Source organism: Pieris napi, chromosome 14 (assembly GCF_905475465.1).
Source record: "Pieris napi chromosome 14, ilPieNapi1.2, whole genome shotgun sequence".
Classification (NCBI taxonomy): Eukaryota; Metazoa; Arthropoda; class Insecta; order Lepidoptera; family Pieridae; genus Pieris; species Pieris napi.
Genome location: NC_062247.1, coordinates 11793151 through 11811080, shown reverse-complemented (window position 1 = coordinate 11811080; position 17930 = coordinate 11793151). Strand labels below are relative to the sequence as shown.

The 17930-nt window shown below is 33.0% G+C and overlaps 2 protein-coding genes across 2 annotated transcripts; both read left to right on the top strand.

Annotated features, from left to right (window-relative positions):
• Nucleotides 1-4144: 4144 nt before the first annotated feature.
• Nucleotides 4145-12349, top strand: LOC125056312 (ornithine decarboxylase-like). The gene is made up of 5 exons (XM_047659343.1): nt 4145-4340; nt 9008-9125; nt 9496-9627; nt 11232-11352; nt 12293-12349. The coding sequence occupies exons 1-5, from the start codon at nt 4160-4162 to the stop codon at nt 12347-12349; spliced, it is 609 nt and encodes a 202-aa protein (XP_047515299.1). The 5' UTR covers nt 4145-4159.
• A 662-nt stretch (nt 12350-13011) lies between these two features.
• On the top strand, nt 13012-17644 carry LOC125056122 (ornithine decarboxylase-like). The gene is made up of 6 exons (XM_047659075.1): nt 13012-13353; nt 13563-13736; nt 14365-14496; nt 15879-15980; nt 16940-17169; nt 17267-17644. Exons 2-6 carry the CDS (start codon nt 13677-13679, stop codon nt 17406-17408), a joined length of 666 nt encoding a protein of 221 aa, XP_047515031.1. The 5' UTR covers nt 13012-13353; nt 13563-13676; the 3' UTR covers nt 17409-17644.
• The last annotated feature ends 286 nt before the right edge of the window (nt 17645-17930 follow it).

Below are 17930 nucleotides of genomic sequence, written 5' to 3'. Positions count from 1 at the left end.
AGTGTCCATGGGCGGCGGTATCACTTAACATCAGATGAGCCCTCATCCGTTTGCGTCCTGTAACATAAATTTTTTTTCGTGTCTTTCTGCTTCAATAACCGTTTAGATGCTTTAGGTACATATTCCCTAATTAATGATTCTGTACTCGTTCATGAGAAGTTCAACTGTTGCACCTAAAATCCTCGTATGTGAATCTGATTGCAAGAAGGTCATCGTCCTCATGAAATAAAATGGTCAAAACCTCAAGGTCACGTTCACCAAAAAAGTGTTTATTACCCACACATATACCTGCCCATTGCTATTTATAAATAATAAAAAATACTTTTACAAAAATTCATTGTAATTTCCATAATTTATATTTTGTTTTTATGAATTTACCATCACAAATGCATGTTTTATAAGCAAAATCTCGGTAATGTAGCAAAAGGTAAGTCTAGAATCTACGAATGTTAAAAACTCTTTCAAGAAATTTAAACTTGGCAAGAGTTATTACGAAACAATTTAGAAAGTCTGACTCAAATTTGTTTGTGCTTCGCAAAAAGTAAACAATTTGGTCGGTTCAACTGTTAACGTTGGTTTAAGATTTTTTAAACTATTTAAGTAAACATTTGCTTGTTAAGTTTTCAGTTAGTTTTTTTAAATAAGCTACACTTCTACAAAAAGAGATTTGATTTATATATCACAAGATAGATAAGTTCTAAAGTTTCTGAACCGATATTTTTGTAACCAAGTGAAATAGTGGCTGTATAGTATTATTAACAATAAGAACGTAGCATTTACCATAAATAAAAATTAACGCATCCTCAATCATCATAGTTACGTATAACGGAAGTGTTTGTCTTTGAAAGTTCTGAGATTTCTACCCGTTTGCCCCTTGTCCTTTAAAAAAACTACGAAACATGATCTCAGTACAATTACTTACAAACCACTCGATAATGGTGTTGTTATGCTAGTGTTCAAAAACAATTTAGTAAAACACTTAAAATTTTTGTATTTTTTATATCATTTTAATCGTACCGTAATAAATTTCTGACAATCAAATGCACATGCTGGCGAATAATTAATAATAGATAACTAGAGTTACAAGGTGGGTCACCGTTATCAAAATGTTTCAAATACACGGGTAACACTGAAAATGTTTAGAAAAGGAAAAACGGCTTAATGTAGAAAGTTGGCAATAATTTTACTGTTTTTCATTCCTCTCTACACATCGTCGCATTCGATGGAAACACTGAGAAAAGCAGTGGGCCCATTCTGCTTTAGAGGTCTCTTCTATGGCATTTTCGTACGCTTTCACCCCATCTTCAGGGCTCGTAAAGCGGAAAACTCGAATATTATCTTTAGTTTTGGGTTCGTAGTAATATATCCAGCTGTCATCACCTGTAACGATGTCAAATACAGTATTTGAGTCACCGCCGTTGAACTTATCTAACTAACATTTGGCGACACCTGTTCATGCGAAGGTGTTTCTGGTCGTTGGTTAAAATATGGGGAATCCATCTGGTACAAAGCTTCCTGAGGGCTAAATATTTTTTGAACTTGACTCATGCCAATGCCTAGGCTTGCCCGTATCTGCTGATAGGTCACTCTTTTATCTTCCTCTATCATGCGTCGCACAGCACTGATGTTATCTTCAGCAGTCCCTGTTACAGGACGTCCCTCACGCGGATCATCATTGAGATTGCTACGTCCACGCTTAAACACGTTAAACCAATTGTCACTATTTACAATGACGTACGAGATGGGGCTTCATTAAGAAATGCTAATTGCACCCTATCATAGCTTTGTTGTTGAGTAAGCCCACAACGAAAGTCATAATAAATCATTGACTGAAAATTTTCTCGCGTTAGGTTCATTTTCACGTGTAACAAGAGTTTTAGATTTGCCGCCAATTCACAAAAACAAATGATAAATGAATGCAATATACTACATTAGGTTACCAAAGAGTTTTAAAATTGAAATTAAAAAAAGTTTTCATTAGCAATGTTTCTAACTGGCTAGTTCTAAACATTTTCAGTGTTGCCCACGTATATTCATTTTTAAATCGATTTCTTTATGGACCATACACATATTTATTAAACAGTAATGCCTACAAATTCATAGCCATATGTTACGTGTCAAAGTAATGAAACAGAGCCGACTGGTCTTGTATTATGCAAACAAGCATCCAGTTGGGCGTGGATTTATGACCCAAGTTCTATAGAAAATCTCACAGCGCCCGAGGGAAGACCGCGTTACTCCTATATTAACATAAGTAATAAGAAGTAGTTGACGCCCAAGGGATGAGACTTGTAATTACAGAATTCTTTATGAACTTAAGTTTTGATGTACGCAAATGGACAGTGTTCTTTAACCTTTTTGATATTACTAATTGACTGTCAAATATTTGTTATACCTATTATAAATCGTTTATTTGCAAAGAAATTTGCAGATTGATTAATTATATATAATAATAAGTATATTAGTTTAATAGTATAATCTTAATATATATTACGTGTCACGTTGTTTGTCCGCTATGGACTCCTAAACTACCGAACCGATTTCAATCAAATTTACACACCGTGTGCAGTTTGATCTAACTTAAAAGATAGCTTACATCTCAATTTATATTCGTAATACTATTTTATTGCAAAAGATTTGTTTATTATTTGATAGTCACAATTCTAACAGATGGCGCTGTGTTGAAAGTACCAACGTTTCACATAAGCTACAATTTAATGGCATTACCACCAAAAAAGCATGGTGGTCCCCATAACTGGTGTTCTCCTACCGTTTCCCTTGAATAGGTAACTACTATGTAATATCACTAAAACCTTAGCCACAGCAACGCTTGGCCGGTCTGCTAGTAGTAAAATATAAAAGTAATCATACATACACAGACACACACTCACGTACACACACTTATACACAGACATCCACCCACACACATACACACACTTAGGCACACACACATACCCCATGTGGTTTCCTTATATGTGTATCCTTATAAATATTGATTTATTATAATGATTGTTTATTCTCACTAAATTTTTCTCTACTTTTTAAGACCTTCTGTCGATCCGAAGTGGTGGAGGCTTGATGACGTATAACACAGGTACTCTTACCTTTAGCAGGCATCAGTCTCACACAAACTAGCATTTTCCCTAAATAGAAGTAAGACAATTATTTTATTTATAATAGTATATAACTGTCACTTGTTTACGTACTAAGTTTTTATGAGAAAAAATAAATAAAGATTATTATTATTAATTATCAACTCGCAATATCATCCATATATGATAAAATAATATAAGAATTGGCTATAATGATATGACTCATAGTGTAATTGTATCTTCTACATTTTAAGACAAATTTGCACGCCATTATGTGTGGAACATACGAACTTTAGATTGTACCACCATAACATGTTTGTACCATATTTTTGCAAAATAATAATTATTATAATAATAAGAACACGCATGCAAATGTCTTATTAACTATCATAATGTCTTATTAACTATAATAATGTCATCTACAATCTAAATACACTCCCAGGCATTAAAGGCCTTTAAAAATTTAACCATGTTTCCCTTGAAAGCATTAGACGGCAGTGATCGATAACTTTTGATAAATAAGTAATTAGTAATGTTAAACAACTTTATCAAACGAGTTTACAGAATTTGTAGAATTTTGTATGAAGCCCTAGTTAGGATAAAAATAAAGGCAATTTTAATTCCAATTTTTCCAATGTTAAAAGTTCCAATTTGATAATTTAGTTTAGTTAATTAAATTTATTCCTATTTTCATTGATATTCTAATGTCAAGTTTTTTACTATCAGACGGCATTTATTCGATGTACATACATATATAAGTTATGTTTTATTAACTTTCATTAATCATAAACACTTACAAATTTAACAATTTGACACAAATCACTTAAAACATAATTTTACGCTTGTTATTTTGTATGTTTTTTTTCTGAACCATAAATTTTGTTTTTGAATAACATACCTCCAAATAGGTATAGCATTTTAAAGTTAATTAGCTACTTATTCATTTTGTATTGTACTTTCGAGTGAGCCATCGATATATAACTCCATGGTTTTTAAATCTTATTTCAGTATTTTGTGTAAAGCCAAATAAGTTTTGAATATACTTTTTTGCCGTTTATATATTCAGAATGGAGTCAAGAAATACGTCTAAAACTTATGTATTAGATAAACATACACTTGAAGATATAGCTGAAACAATAATAGAAAGTGGTTTTCAAAAGGACGCTTTCTTTATTCAAGATTTAGATGAAATTCGCCGAAGAATTGAGTATTTCAATCAAATGCTGCCTCGCGTTGCTATCTTTTACGGTAAATATATATATAATATGTTGAAACTGTTATTAAACTAATATAAAAAATCAGTGGCGTTACAACCTTTTTAGGTCTGGGCCTCAGATTTTTGAATCTGTTTCATAATCATAGTCAATCTAGTAAAAAATCTAAAGCAAGCCGGTTAAATGTTAAATGCGCACATAGAACGAAAGACGAAGAACGAACGAAAGAAATTGGCGCACAGCCGGGGATCGAACCTAAGACCTCAGGGAAGAGAGTCGTACGCTGACTATGCCAACACTGCTCCTATTTAGTTTTTATACCCCCTTATAAACTACTTATTTTTTCACCACAGAATAAACAGTGACGAAAGGTTTAACTTTTAGTTTAACTAATTGCAATAGCAATTAGTAAATTGTTTCGGATTAACGCATTAAAAGTTAGACATACACAGATTGAATTACTCTTATTGGGTGTTCACCATCATTAAAATTGTCTTGAAATGCGGTAAAATAAATACTCTGGTAGTGTTGTACTGTGGTGGTAGCGGTGAAATACCTTAGAATGTTAACTAAAAATAACATGTAGTGACCTCAGATTTTTGTATCCATGACAGACCGATTTTTAAATCTGAGCCATGCCAAATTCTTTATGATTTTTCCTTTATAAGTGTTCATAGATAGAAAAACCCGTAAGCCGTTCGCACCTCAGGGTTGAGAGAGCACGATATTTGAGCACTTAATTGTTATAATTTGCGGTAAAAGTCAAATAGTAAGTTTTAAACGCACATGTAACATATCAACATTATTCTTCTACATTAAACCTTGAAAAATAATTATAATTATAATTTATTCGCACTAATATAGTGTAGATATCATTACGATTAGATACCATAAGATTTAGTTCATATTTTACTGTCACGATCGGAAAATTTATCCGTTATAGTGGTAGGGGAGCCCAAGAGGGGATTTCGGGATTTACTAAAGCGCGGCAGATTAATATATAGGGGGATACCTTGTACCCGGTTAAGTACCTCCACAAAATATGAGGCCCATATATAAAGCCGCCCGTGAAGGAGACAGGATCAGATTAGTAAAAAAAAATTGACCATCAGAAATTCCCGAGCGCGTCAAATTAAGGTAGGGTGAGTTAATTACATCCTAAAAAGTGTATATTCCACTAATCTGACAATTTGAGAGTGACGAGAAAAAAGGGGAGGGCAAGAAAGTTGTAAAAAAAACGTCATCTCGACATTCTCGAGCGTAGCTAATTTTTTTTTATTTTGAAGGAAATAATTCAAGAATAATGAAAAATATATAATCTGACGATTTCCGCAAGCCGAAATAACAAAAATTCGTCGATAAAGTTAAATGCGTGCAGCTGCGTGATGCCTACATTTCCTTAAACCGATCGGAATCTACTAAATGGCGTTCTAAATATTTCCCTCAAAATTACATTTCCTGTGAATTTGAACCGATTCGGACAAAAAATAAAAAATATTTTTTTAAGGTGGTTTCTTTATCGATCAACTTCAAAAACTAATCCGCCTTTGAGCTTGAAAAACCACGTCGATCGCCACCAAGCTGGTCAAAAGCGGTTGATTAGTTCGAGAGATATCGTGAACGAAAGAAACCCGAAAAAGTGTTATTTTGGGATTACTCCGAAATTTGTACTCCAAAATTACTTATGAGGATGATAAAACTGCGTCGAATGCCGCCAACCACGTGAAAATTGCTTCATCCATTCAAAAGTTATTGCGGTTTGAAAATTCCAAAAATAGTGTTCTATGAAACTTCTATCAGACTTTCGAGCTGGGAGAGCTCAAATGCATAGAAATGTTATTTCTTTGAACTCAGCGAGCTCAAAATATCAATTTTAAGCGCCCAGGAATGGAATTAGCGGGAATTTGCAGGGATGGCCCTTTAGGTGAACCGTTTTTCTAAATTTTTTTTGTCAGATCAGGCGAATCCCTCTAGATAATCGTCAGATTATGAGACAGTACGTTTAGAACATAAAGATGAAACACATATATCTTATTCTGACGCGCTTGAGTATTTCAAAATTGCGATTTTTTTTTGCAAATTATGAAAATGCCCGTGGGTTTGCGTCCCATCGAAATCGTCAGATTAGAGAATGAGAGCTTTTTTTTGGCGCACTTAACACTCCCTTAGAAAATCTGACGCGCTCGATAATTTTTATTTTTTTTTCATTTTCAACCCTTTAATACAACCACCCACATCATGCAAACGATCAGATTAACATACGTACATTATTAAAAATACGTAGGGCATTGATGCTATCAATATCTGACGCGCTCGAGGATGTCCATGCAACAGATTTTTTTTACATATTTAACAAACTATAGCCGCTTCCCTCACCGATGAAAATCCCAATAGGTCTCTACGACGCTCGAGTAAATCCCCATTTAGCATCGTGGGCTCCCCTAACATAGTATTGGTAAGGTTTTACAATGAAATTACAATATAACTAATTATTCAGTGGTAAACATAATGGACAAGGCCATCGAGAGGCCAGCCTTGTGCTAGGTGGGCAGATGACAACGCGATGGCAGCGGGAGAAATATGCCTGGATACGGCAATCTCTCTGATCAGATCTCTGATCTCTCTCTCTCTCTGAAACAGAAAACTCTGAAATTCTCTGGAGGAGGCTTTTAGTCTATTACTGTTAATGCCTTTTACGGTATATATTATATATCTGTTTATGTTTATTTATGTTTAGTGCATAAGTATAATAGTATATAATAGTATATATAAAAAGTCCCTTTGTCGTTAATCCTCGTTTTGACGACACTCTCCTAAAAGCCTCAGCTAGCATCGGAATACTGGGCAATTAAGTATTTCCGAACCAATTCGACTTAGTCCTTCAAGAAATAGCGTACCGATTCTTAAAAGACCGGCAACGCACTTGCGAGCCTTCTGGCAATGTGAGTATCCATGGGCGGCGGTATCACTTATTAGATAAAAAGAAGTGAAACTTCTTTGGCAAACTTATTTAAGTCTTGTTCATATAATTATACAAATCTAAAGCTTTAGATTTCCGAGACTTAGAGGGAGGGAAAAAGGATATGTTAGGAATTTAATGAATTTAATTGTCATGAAAATATTAAAAGTGTCGAAAATTAATACATTTCATTTCTTAAATTATATTTCTTTGATAATAAAAACACGTGACATTTACAATTCGTCATTTGAGATTTCAATAAATTATTTTGCATAAAATATAAAATACTAATATTTCATAAATTCACCCTTCTCACTCTCTCTCAATCGCTCTCTCCCTTTTCTTCAACAAAAGCGCTGCACATCGTCGTGACGGTTCCGTAAAAATTTACCCTCATGCAAGTTTCAGTTCAAAAACATATATAAAATTTTTAAACTGCTACAGACAATTAATGTAGACCTTGATGCTTTTAGAAGCTTTCATCAACTTTTTATTTTATTTGTTGTTTTACATTTTTATTGCTCTTTTGTTAATTCACCCCTTTTGAAAAACTTTTTATCGCGTGTTTCGAATCTAAGGAATGAAAACGTGACTGCTGAGATGAAGTACCGTACATCAGCATTGTTATTTTTAACCAACTACAAAGAAAGGAAGTTATCGGTTTTACCTGTATATGTAGAACATGGTGTAATGGTTGCAGCTCCTTATAAACATTGTGTAAAACAAAAAACTTGACGATTAAAAAGGGTGGCGGAGAGTTTATTGTCTGTTCTTCTCTTCCGTTCTACGCCCCTGATTTGAGAACTGGCAGTAAAAGTAAAATTAGAAGCATATTACAATTTTAATTTTTGCAAGAATTGCATTAAGTGAATGTATGTTTGTCCACAAATTTCTCGGATATTAAAAGATTTATCGATATGATCGTCTTGTGCATGGCTTAATATGACAATGTTGACAGGATCCGCCGTTCTATTTTTTAAAGGACAATAAATAAGCACAATAATCTAATTCAGACTTGAGATCAAGAGTTAACTATGACTCCTTTGGACATACCCTTTTGGTCATTACGATGGATTGCAGCGTCACTGTTTATTTAGATTGAGATTCTATAAATGACACATTAGTAATAAAATTGGCATAATAGTATAAGATCCCGCTATACAACGACCTTCACCGAGATGCTTATTTAATGAAACTTATTTTATATTTAATTTAATATGTCAATAAATATAATCCATATGGGTTGCCTAGCAAATTTCAGTCCAGAGTATGTTAAATTAATATTGAAAAAAATTTTTTTTTTAATAATTTGCATGTAGTAAATTTTTTGAACTTTTTTCAATCAATATTTTTAATCAGGGTAGTATTATATATGTATCACTATAACCTTCTTTTATACTAAAGATGTATATGTACTTTAGTGTCACATAAAAAATATACACATAAATAATTAATTGATTAAAAACAACCTAACGTTTGCATATTCTATGGGCTTCATACTTTCGATTGGTATAGAATTTATCTAATAATCATACCGGTGAAATGTTTAAAAAAATATATTTTTTTTAAATTAATTAAACATACTCTGGACTGAAATTTGCTAGGCAACCCATATGGATTATATTTATTGACATATTAAATTATATATAAAATAAGTTTCATTAAATAAGCATCTCGGTGAAGGTCGTTGTATAGCGGGATCTTAGACCATAAGCTATTTAAATAAACCATTTGATTTTCAGCAATTAAATCAAATGATAATGAAGCGATTCTAAAGCTAGCAGCCTCATTAGGATTGGGTTTTGACTGTGCGACTCCAGGGGAAATTTATAAAGTTCTCAAACTCGGCGTTCACCCAAAGTAAGAGATTTTAAAATATTTTTGCAGCATCTCTACTTTTGATATTATTAGTTTAATATTCTAAATGCACTGCTCAACAGTGTGGCTATGTATTTTTCTTTTCATATTATTTATTATTACGGTGTTGGAAAATGAGAATAGCTTGGAACCAAACACCGTGTGTCGTAATGGCGAATGTAATAGACATATTTGCATTTGTTTTATTGATATTCGAGTGATTGATATGGGAAGAGGATGATTAAAGTTCTGGTTAAAAGCCCAGAAAAGTCTAGACGTTTTGAGTTAGATATAGACAGTAATTACATCAAACATAAAACATAAAAATAAACAATACTTAAAATGTTTTATTTAATCATTGTTTTTTTCATAGGAGTATAATATTTGCGTCACCAATCAAAATGCCTGAATGGATGGCTTATGCTGAGAAATCTGGGATTACACATACAGTGTTTGATTCATCTTTTGAATTGAAAAGAATCAAGCAAAATTGGCCGGATGCAAGGTAATTAAATTATTCGTTTAATTAATTTAATAGTATTATATATTTAATTAAATAGCATAGCATGCGCTGATTAGTGTATGTTTATCATAATTTTTTAATATAATGTTTTTTTTAATCTTCTCACTATCACTTTTTGTGGTGATGTAAGTTTTTATTACAGTTCAAAATTTATAAAACATTTTATTTAATATTGCTCGCAAAACATAGCCTTTTTTCTAAATTTTAATTTTTATTAGACAGAGTGTGATTAAATAATTAACGTGTTCCTGTAAATATTTGCGCAATCGAAAGCATGTTAACGCCGGTTCTAAAACATTTTATAAATTAACATGTATTGCCACCTTTATCAGGAAATCTATATATTCATACTATGTCGGGCCCGACAGACGTTCAGACTTCTTACAAACAAAATCTAATAATGTAAATCATTCTCGACTAGATACCGACTGCGAATCTAAACCAACTAGGGCGCCACCCACACGCATACAAAAAATTCATTCAAATCGGTATAGCCGTTTAAGAAGAATTCAGTGGCATACACATGTACAGTATAACTATCTATATATATAAAAATGAAACCCGTTTTCCGTTGTCACGACATAACATGAAAACGGCTTGACCGATTTGTCTGATTTTTTTTTATACTATTCTTTGAAGTACGAGGATGGTTCTTACGGAGAGAAAAATGAAAAAAATTAGTGAAAAAGTCTAAAAACAACTTTTCTATATTATACAAAATATTCGAAATAATAGTTAAAAGTCAATTTGAACTTTAATCCCATATCAACTTCAAGTGTTAGTGGAGGGGTTCCGGGAAGGTAAATTTTTATTTTTGACATAATGTATTTGTTGTCTTATCAACTTTCTTTTTTATCTTACTAGCTAGACCGGTGTCCCAAATAGCAGAATAAGTATTTAAAAAAAAAATTAAGAATAGACTGTTAGGCGGTACGATGTTCGCCAGGCCAGCTAGTATAAATATAAATATTTACGACTTGTTGCATTTATACATTATATAAAGGAGCCTGTACCCGTTAACTAAATTTATTTTATAATTTCTTCGTAATTTCCTAAATCTACTCAGTAAAGCTTTTTACATACAAGAGAGTAGCTTTAGGAAACTTAACTTGTGGACACTGGTCACACTCGAATGTTCCCACGAGAATTTAAGTGCGTGCTCCTATTTCACCATGCCTCCTGCTGATAGAGGACGAATCTTTGTTTTTAATTTATGTTATTGTTATTAATTACTTAAGATGTCATGTGGAACATGGTGTAATGGTTGCAGCTCCTTACAAACGTTGTGTAAAAAAAACATGACGATTAAAAAGAGTGGCGGAGAGTTTATTGCCAGTTTTTCTCTTCCGTTCTACGCCCTTGATTCGAGAACTGGCAGTAAATGTAAAATTAGAATCATTTAATGTATATTTCTTTTTTGACGTTCATAAGTGTATATCGTGTAACCTATATGAATAAATGATTTTTGACATTGACTTTACTTTTTTCACAGTAGTGTTAAACAAGTGCATCGAGCCCGTCATAGAGCAGGACAAATATATTTTTGTGTTTGCGATTTCGTATAAAAATTTGTTTACAATTTTCAGGACCCTTATCAGAATAAGGGTGGACAGTGAAAGTGTTTACCAACTGGGCGAAAAATTTGGTTGTGATTTTGAAACTGAAGCCATACCACTACTGAATGAAGCTGCCGAATTAAAAATCAAGGTATATATATAATGGTATCAATCGCTTATACGAGTACTGGGAATAAATAAGGCGCAACTGCGTTTCTCTGTGAATACAAAAGAAACAACATTTAAAGCCTATATTCTAGGTTTTGTAAAATAAAATAATAAAATTAAAAAATTAAAACATCTTACATCTATTATGTCAAGTGACAAATAAAACATCGTCGATCAGACGGCAAAGAAGAAAAATAAAATATAAAAAGAGTTTGTATAGGAAAATATTAAATATTATGTTTTCCTTACATATATTTAAAGTATACTCTATATTTTAAACAGTAACTAACATAGCACTCTTCTTCAGGTCAGCCCATGGCCTGATTGTTAATCGTAAGACAATGCCTATCGTAGGCTGTATTTAGAAACGAATAGGGATGTTGACGTCGGTCAGACAGGAAGGACTGGATTTTCTTTTTTTAGTTTTTCTCTTTAACTAGGGTTGCCTGGAAGAGATCGCTTATTAGCGATAGGGCCGCCTGTTGGAACCCTTATAATTTTTATGTATTGTGTTTCTTTTATTTGCAACGAACTGTAAATAAATAAATAAAGGACTGACTTGGCCATATGTTGGCAGACTACATCTGCAATAAATTTAATAGGCCGCTTAATATCTCACCGTCACCGTCCATATTTAAAAAAAAGGGTTAAAGGACTGATTTCTGAACACACCTAAGACCTGACATGTCGTTACACATTCATTCATTCAAAAGCACTCACGCGTGTTGCGCGTCACGTAATGCTTTTTTTTAATTTTGGCGATGTTATAAACAGTTAAAAAAAAATGTGATTAATAAAACACAAAAAAAATCGAATGGAATTAAAAGCTGGGAACCTAATATTTTTTACTAAAATGAGGTCCCAAATAATTATAATGCATTGTTATAATGAATAAACACATTTTTATTTTTTTATTATTTAAGACGAAAATTATCGAGGACAGCTCAAAAATGTGTCGTGTAAAACTAAACCTTGCGTAATCGATTCAGAGTTTATATTGTAATAGATTCTCGATGTACTCGGCAGTTTACGCGTAATCAACGTTGTAAGGGGAAGCCACTCAAAATAATTATGTTGTTCGTATAGTTTGTAGCCGCAGATTTGATGTCTCTATAGTCACTGGGGAAAGCTTAATTAGCTTCTAAGAAACTCGGTCTGCTCAGCAAGGTAATACGGTACTTCACTCTGGGCCACCGCTTGCAACTCTATAGCAAAACCAAAGCGGAAAATTCGGCCCCACGTGGAGTACCGTTCTCACCTCTGGCTTTCCGCTACCAGCTCCTTCCACTTGACCGTATTTAACGAAGAGCAATTCCAATCGTCGACGACTAATCATTTACCGAGCGGCTTGATCCCTTGGTGTTGCGTAGAGATGTGTGGTCTCTCTGCATCTTCTACCGCATTTACCATGGAGAGTGATCACAGGTGTTGTTCAGATTAATACCTGCTGCTGAGTTTCATCATCGGATGTCGAGGGAGAATACGAAATGCCACCCCTATCACCTCGACGTCCGCCGTTCCATAACTGAGCGTTTAAAAAGGCAGTTTTTCGTAGTACCACTTAACATCAGATGAGCATCCTGTCCGTTTGCCCCCTGTTTTAACCTGTTTAAACCATCTCCCTTTAGGAAAGTATAGTCAACCTCCCTCTACAATAATTATTTAAAAATTTAATTCCATAAATCTATTTACTAACAATAATTCGTTCATGTAACCGATACTTATTGTAGAGTTTTCACATTATGCTTGATGGAGTATATCTAAAACAATTTGATGATAAAAAATTTCATCAGTTCGGGCTGATAAATTAATTTTTAAATAGAATTCTAAATACAGCATCGATTTAAATTGGATCATAGTAAAATGAGTTCCTATTGGAATATAAGCCAATGAATGAAGTGAATATGGTTTTCCTAGAGCCAGATGGCGAAGAAGAAAGGAAGAGTTATGAGATGGGATTTCAAGGATACAGTTTTCGGAAGAAGTAAGCTATAGTTATGGGCTCCCAAAAATTTGAAATCGTCAGTGATAGGAAGGAGTTTTAGGGTTGAACAGGATGAAATATAAGAAATGGAGAACATGAGCATCACGTCGCTGACAATTTTAGCGGCTAGGCTGGTTACCCATTCACCAGCCTAGCCGCTAAAATTGTAAACATTGTAAATACAAACAGACAAATTATTTTTATAATAGGTTGTGGGAGTCGCATTTCATGTGGGTAGCGTCTGCAATTCCACAGACAGCCATGCAGCTGGTATCCGGAACGCCAGGTCGTTGTTCGATTACGAAGCCAGTCAGGGGAGAGGAATGAAAATAGTCGATATAGGCGGAGGATTTCTGAGTGAAAAAACAAAGGATATTGATAAGGTACTGGAATATATTCATTTATTCAATTATGCTGACTTTGTTTGACTATGTTATTATATATAACTAGCTGACCAGGAAAACGTTTGTGTTGCCATGTATTAAACAGGAAACATTTTTTTAGTTCAATTAAAATAACAATAATAAAAAATAGAGGTTGATCGTAGAGGGGTTGATTGAAAATTAGGGGTTTTATGTACCTATTTGTGTATGTTGTACCATAAAAAAATAAAAACTTTAAAATTAAAAAAAAAAACTGTGGTGGACACCCCTTATCACTTAGGGGTTTGAAAGATAGATAGTAGCCGATTCTCAGACTTACAGAATATACATAATCAATTTCATAAGAATTGGTCGAGCCGTTTCGGAGAAGTATGGGAACGAATATTGTGACACGAGAATTTTATATATTAGATATATAACTTATCTTGGATTACATTTAACTTGCTTACTTCATAGAAAATCATTCATAGATTTCATTCATACAAATATACTAGTACCTTGAGACCGCTATTTTAACCCCGACAAATATTTCAACAGGTATAGAAAAAACTAACTTCGCTTAACATCAGCAGGTGCTTTCTATCGAACAATATTTACAATTAATTAAAAGGACGCAATTGTTTCTTAGGTATCCCAGCTAATAAACACATCATTAGAAGAGTTTTTCCCCGACAAAAACGTGAAAATAATTGCGGAGCCAGGAAGATATGTCTGCGATTCCTCTATGACTTTATACTGCAGCATTAATTCTGTTAAGAGGGTAAGAACTAAAACTTTATTTCTGTTAAAATTAGACAACTTAGATAAATTAAGACGTACAAACAGGAAGTAAAAACAGGACGTACAAACGTGGGTTAGTTTATGGTATTTATTTATTTATTTATACTTTATTACCTTGATCAAAAACATACACATAACAAAAATAAAAAACAGGTTACAAATGTTATAACGGGGCAACGGGCGGCCTTATCGCTAACAAGCGATTTCTTCCAGGCAACCCTAACTATATATATTAATACTTTAATATTATTATTATAATAATAATACTTATAATTTTATTGTTATTTACAGACTAACAAATAAAATAACTTTTTAAAGAAGCATCAGTAATAAAGTCAAATGAAACACATAACTTTTGTTTAAAGAACGTTTTAAAAGAAAATAATTTAATTAAATTTGTTTATAACATATAACTGAATTAAAAGAACATGTTAAATAAAAGTAAATAGCGATAAAAGTTTAAATGTTTCAAAATTAAAATTCATATGATTTCTGCTTAGCTTTGAGCAGTGTTGCCCTAGTAGCTTCAGCGTGTGACTTTCATCCTTGAGGTCGTAGGTTCGATCCCCAGCTGTACACAAATGGACCTGTCTTTGTGCGCATTGAACATTCGTTAGAACGGTGAAGGAAAACATCGTGAGGAAACCGACATGTAAAAAAAACAAAAGTCGACGGCGTGTGTCAGGCACTGGAGGCTGATCACCTACTTGCCTATTACCAAATGATCCTGAAACAGATACAGAAATCTGTGGCCGACCTAAAAACGGTTGTAGCGCCATTTTTTTTTTTTTGAGTTTACTCCTTAAGAAACGATTTAAGTTATAAGGCCCGGTACGGAAATTTTATGAGGAGTAAAATCAAGTGTAACACGAAAAGTTGAGGCGTTATGTAGAAAGAGATAAACATATATAACTGTAGGATTGAACGTGTAAAAGAATGAGATGGAATACATTACACAGACTTTTCTATTTTGAATTCACGTTTTGACAGCCACGTTACAACATTGTCAGTGTTGACAGGTGTAAAAAATAAAAGTAGATTGTCTAGCGTGCCATAGAGTTTTGTCAATAGTAATGGTCGGTGAAATTAAAACTAAAACGATTGTTCATTCTTATTCTTCTCTTACTATAAAGGTAACTTTGGTCACAGAAAGAAAATCCTATTTGGGCATAGATGATGTAGGTACGTTTTATTACTACTACAAACATATATATTATAAAAACATATATTCTTACCACCTTTAGTATGAAAATATGGTCGACAGCCACAGAACATTATCGCAATTTTATCGTTCGAAAGGAGTAAACTCCAATCGTGTGTCGTAGCTGACACACACACACACTTTTAAATTAACATTTTCAGATTAAAAAGGATAACGAATATATAAACATGATATATTTAAATGATGGTATATATGGAACGCTGCAATTTGCTGAATCTTGGCAGACCGTCAGTAAGTTTCAAGTAAGTGGAGCTCGTTATCTGTTATGAGATGGAATTATATTCATAAAATTTTATAATTGTTTGTACCGAGTTTGTTTTTCTGAAGTGTGTTACTTCCAAACAAATTTCTAGGCATTAAAAATTGTGTTATCAATTCAAAACTTTTCCAAACAAAAAATTGAAATTATTAGTATGTAATTACCACACACATATTTATTCACATTTATTTCTTAATTTACATTCCATACGTGGCCAATTTTCTAAGCCAAGCAAAGCAAAAACTAAGCCACCTTACAAAATCACAGCAAAACCTTCTTAAATCTTAATCATAATCATAGTTTGTACCAGGTAGTTTACCTCATTGTTAAAAATAGTTTGTTATTGTATTAACCTTTTGAAACATTATAACTTTAGTTTTATAAATTTTATAAGTTTTTAAAAAGCAAAATAGCTGTAAAAACGTGTCTAGTTGTAAGTTTGTTACAATCCAGGAAATAGTGTACACTGAAAAAATAAATGATATGAAAAAATTGAATCATAGTTTCCAAACTCCAAAAAACATAGTTTATACACTCACATGCACGCACGCGTGTTGTAAACAGTTAAAAATGTAGTAAAAAAATATTATGTAATTTACTATTAAGTTTGTTATGGGAACTGAGTCAGCTGGGGGACCCTGACAATGACCCTGTATATTTTATTTAACGTTCCCAAATCTTACACATTGTCATGAATTGTTTATGACGAATACTTGTCATTACTTGAGTAGTTAGTATTTTTGTTTGTGATAACTAAATGGATTTTAAAATGTCAATGGAACATACGCTATTAAAACTTTTAAAGAAGACACATGATAGGAATTATATTAGATTAAGAGACGAGACTTCAAAACGGTAAAACCTTAGAAATTACCCCGTCTTACATCAGGTACATAATCACGTGTATAAAACTTTACTTAGAAGCTGTACTTTATATTTTAGAAACAAAAAAGCACAAATACAGAAGAAGTAAGAGAAAAGACTATCCTATGGGGCTACAGCTTAGATTCAACAGACCGCGTGATGAAGGATCTAACAGTTCTATTACCGAGATGCAGTCCACTTGACTGGCTGGTCTTTCCAATCCGTGGGGCCTACTCGATCGTCTTTTGTTCGACTTTCGGATGTTTCCAGCAGCCCCAGATACGGCCAGTGGTTTCAAAAGAGCTATGGTAATGTATTTTTCATCGTTAATTGTTTTAAATATGTTTACTTTAATAGCATAGTTTTAAATTGCGATCCTGACCACTTATACCCGTCTACTTGCAGGTTAAAGATCAAGGATAGCCGGGCATACCAGGGAAGTGACTTTATTGAAAATCCCGACATTTCAGAACCATTTTCATCCTCCATACCACCTTTGGTCACTACAACGTCTTACATAGAATCAACAGCTTCATTGCCTCTGTAATACGGCATGAAGCTTTATTATTAATAACGGAATAATTATATATTTATTTATTACTTATGTTACAGCTAACCCATATCCATATTATAAAATAAATGTTAGAACTGTATTGTAGACGATACACAAAGCCGAAAGAGATTATATTGAGAAACAGAATATAAAAACAGAAAAAAGGTAAAAAAAGGTCAAAATAAAAAGAAAGATTAGTCGACATCACAGGAGACAAGAGCTGGCACCTACCTCGGACAAAGAATTAGTCTAGCTATTCAAAGGGGTAACGCTACCAGTATCTTCGGAACCTTGCCTAAAGGGACCTTTTAATAATATATTTTAAAGTTAGTCTTGCAAATAAATAATAATAATTATTATTATTATTGTTTTTATTGTTCTCTTTTTGTATTTATAAGGTAGAAACAGAAAACATAAGTACATTAATAGACAAAAAGAAAACTGAAATTAAACCATAAACAAACGACCAGTAATACATAATATTATATAAAGAAAAAACTAAATTGTTACTGCTAA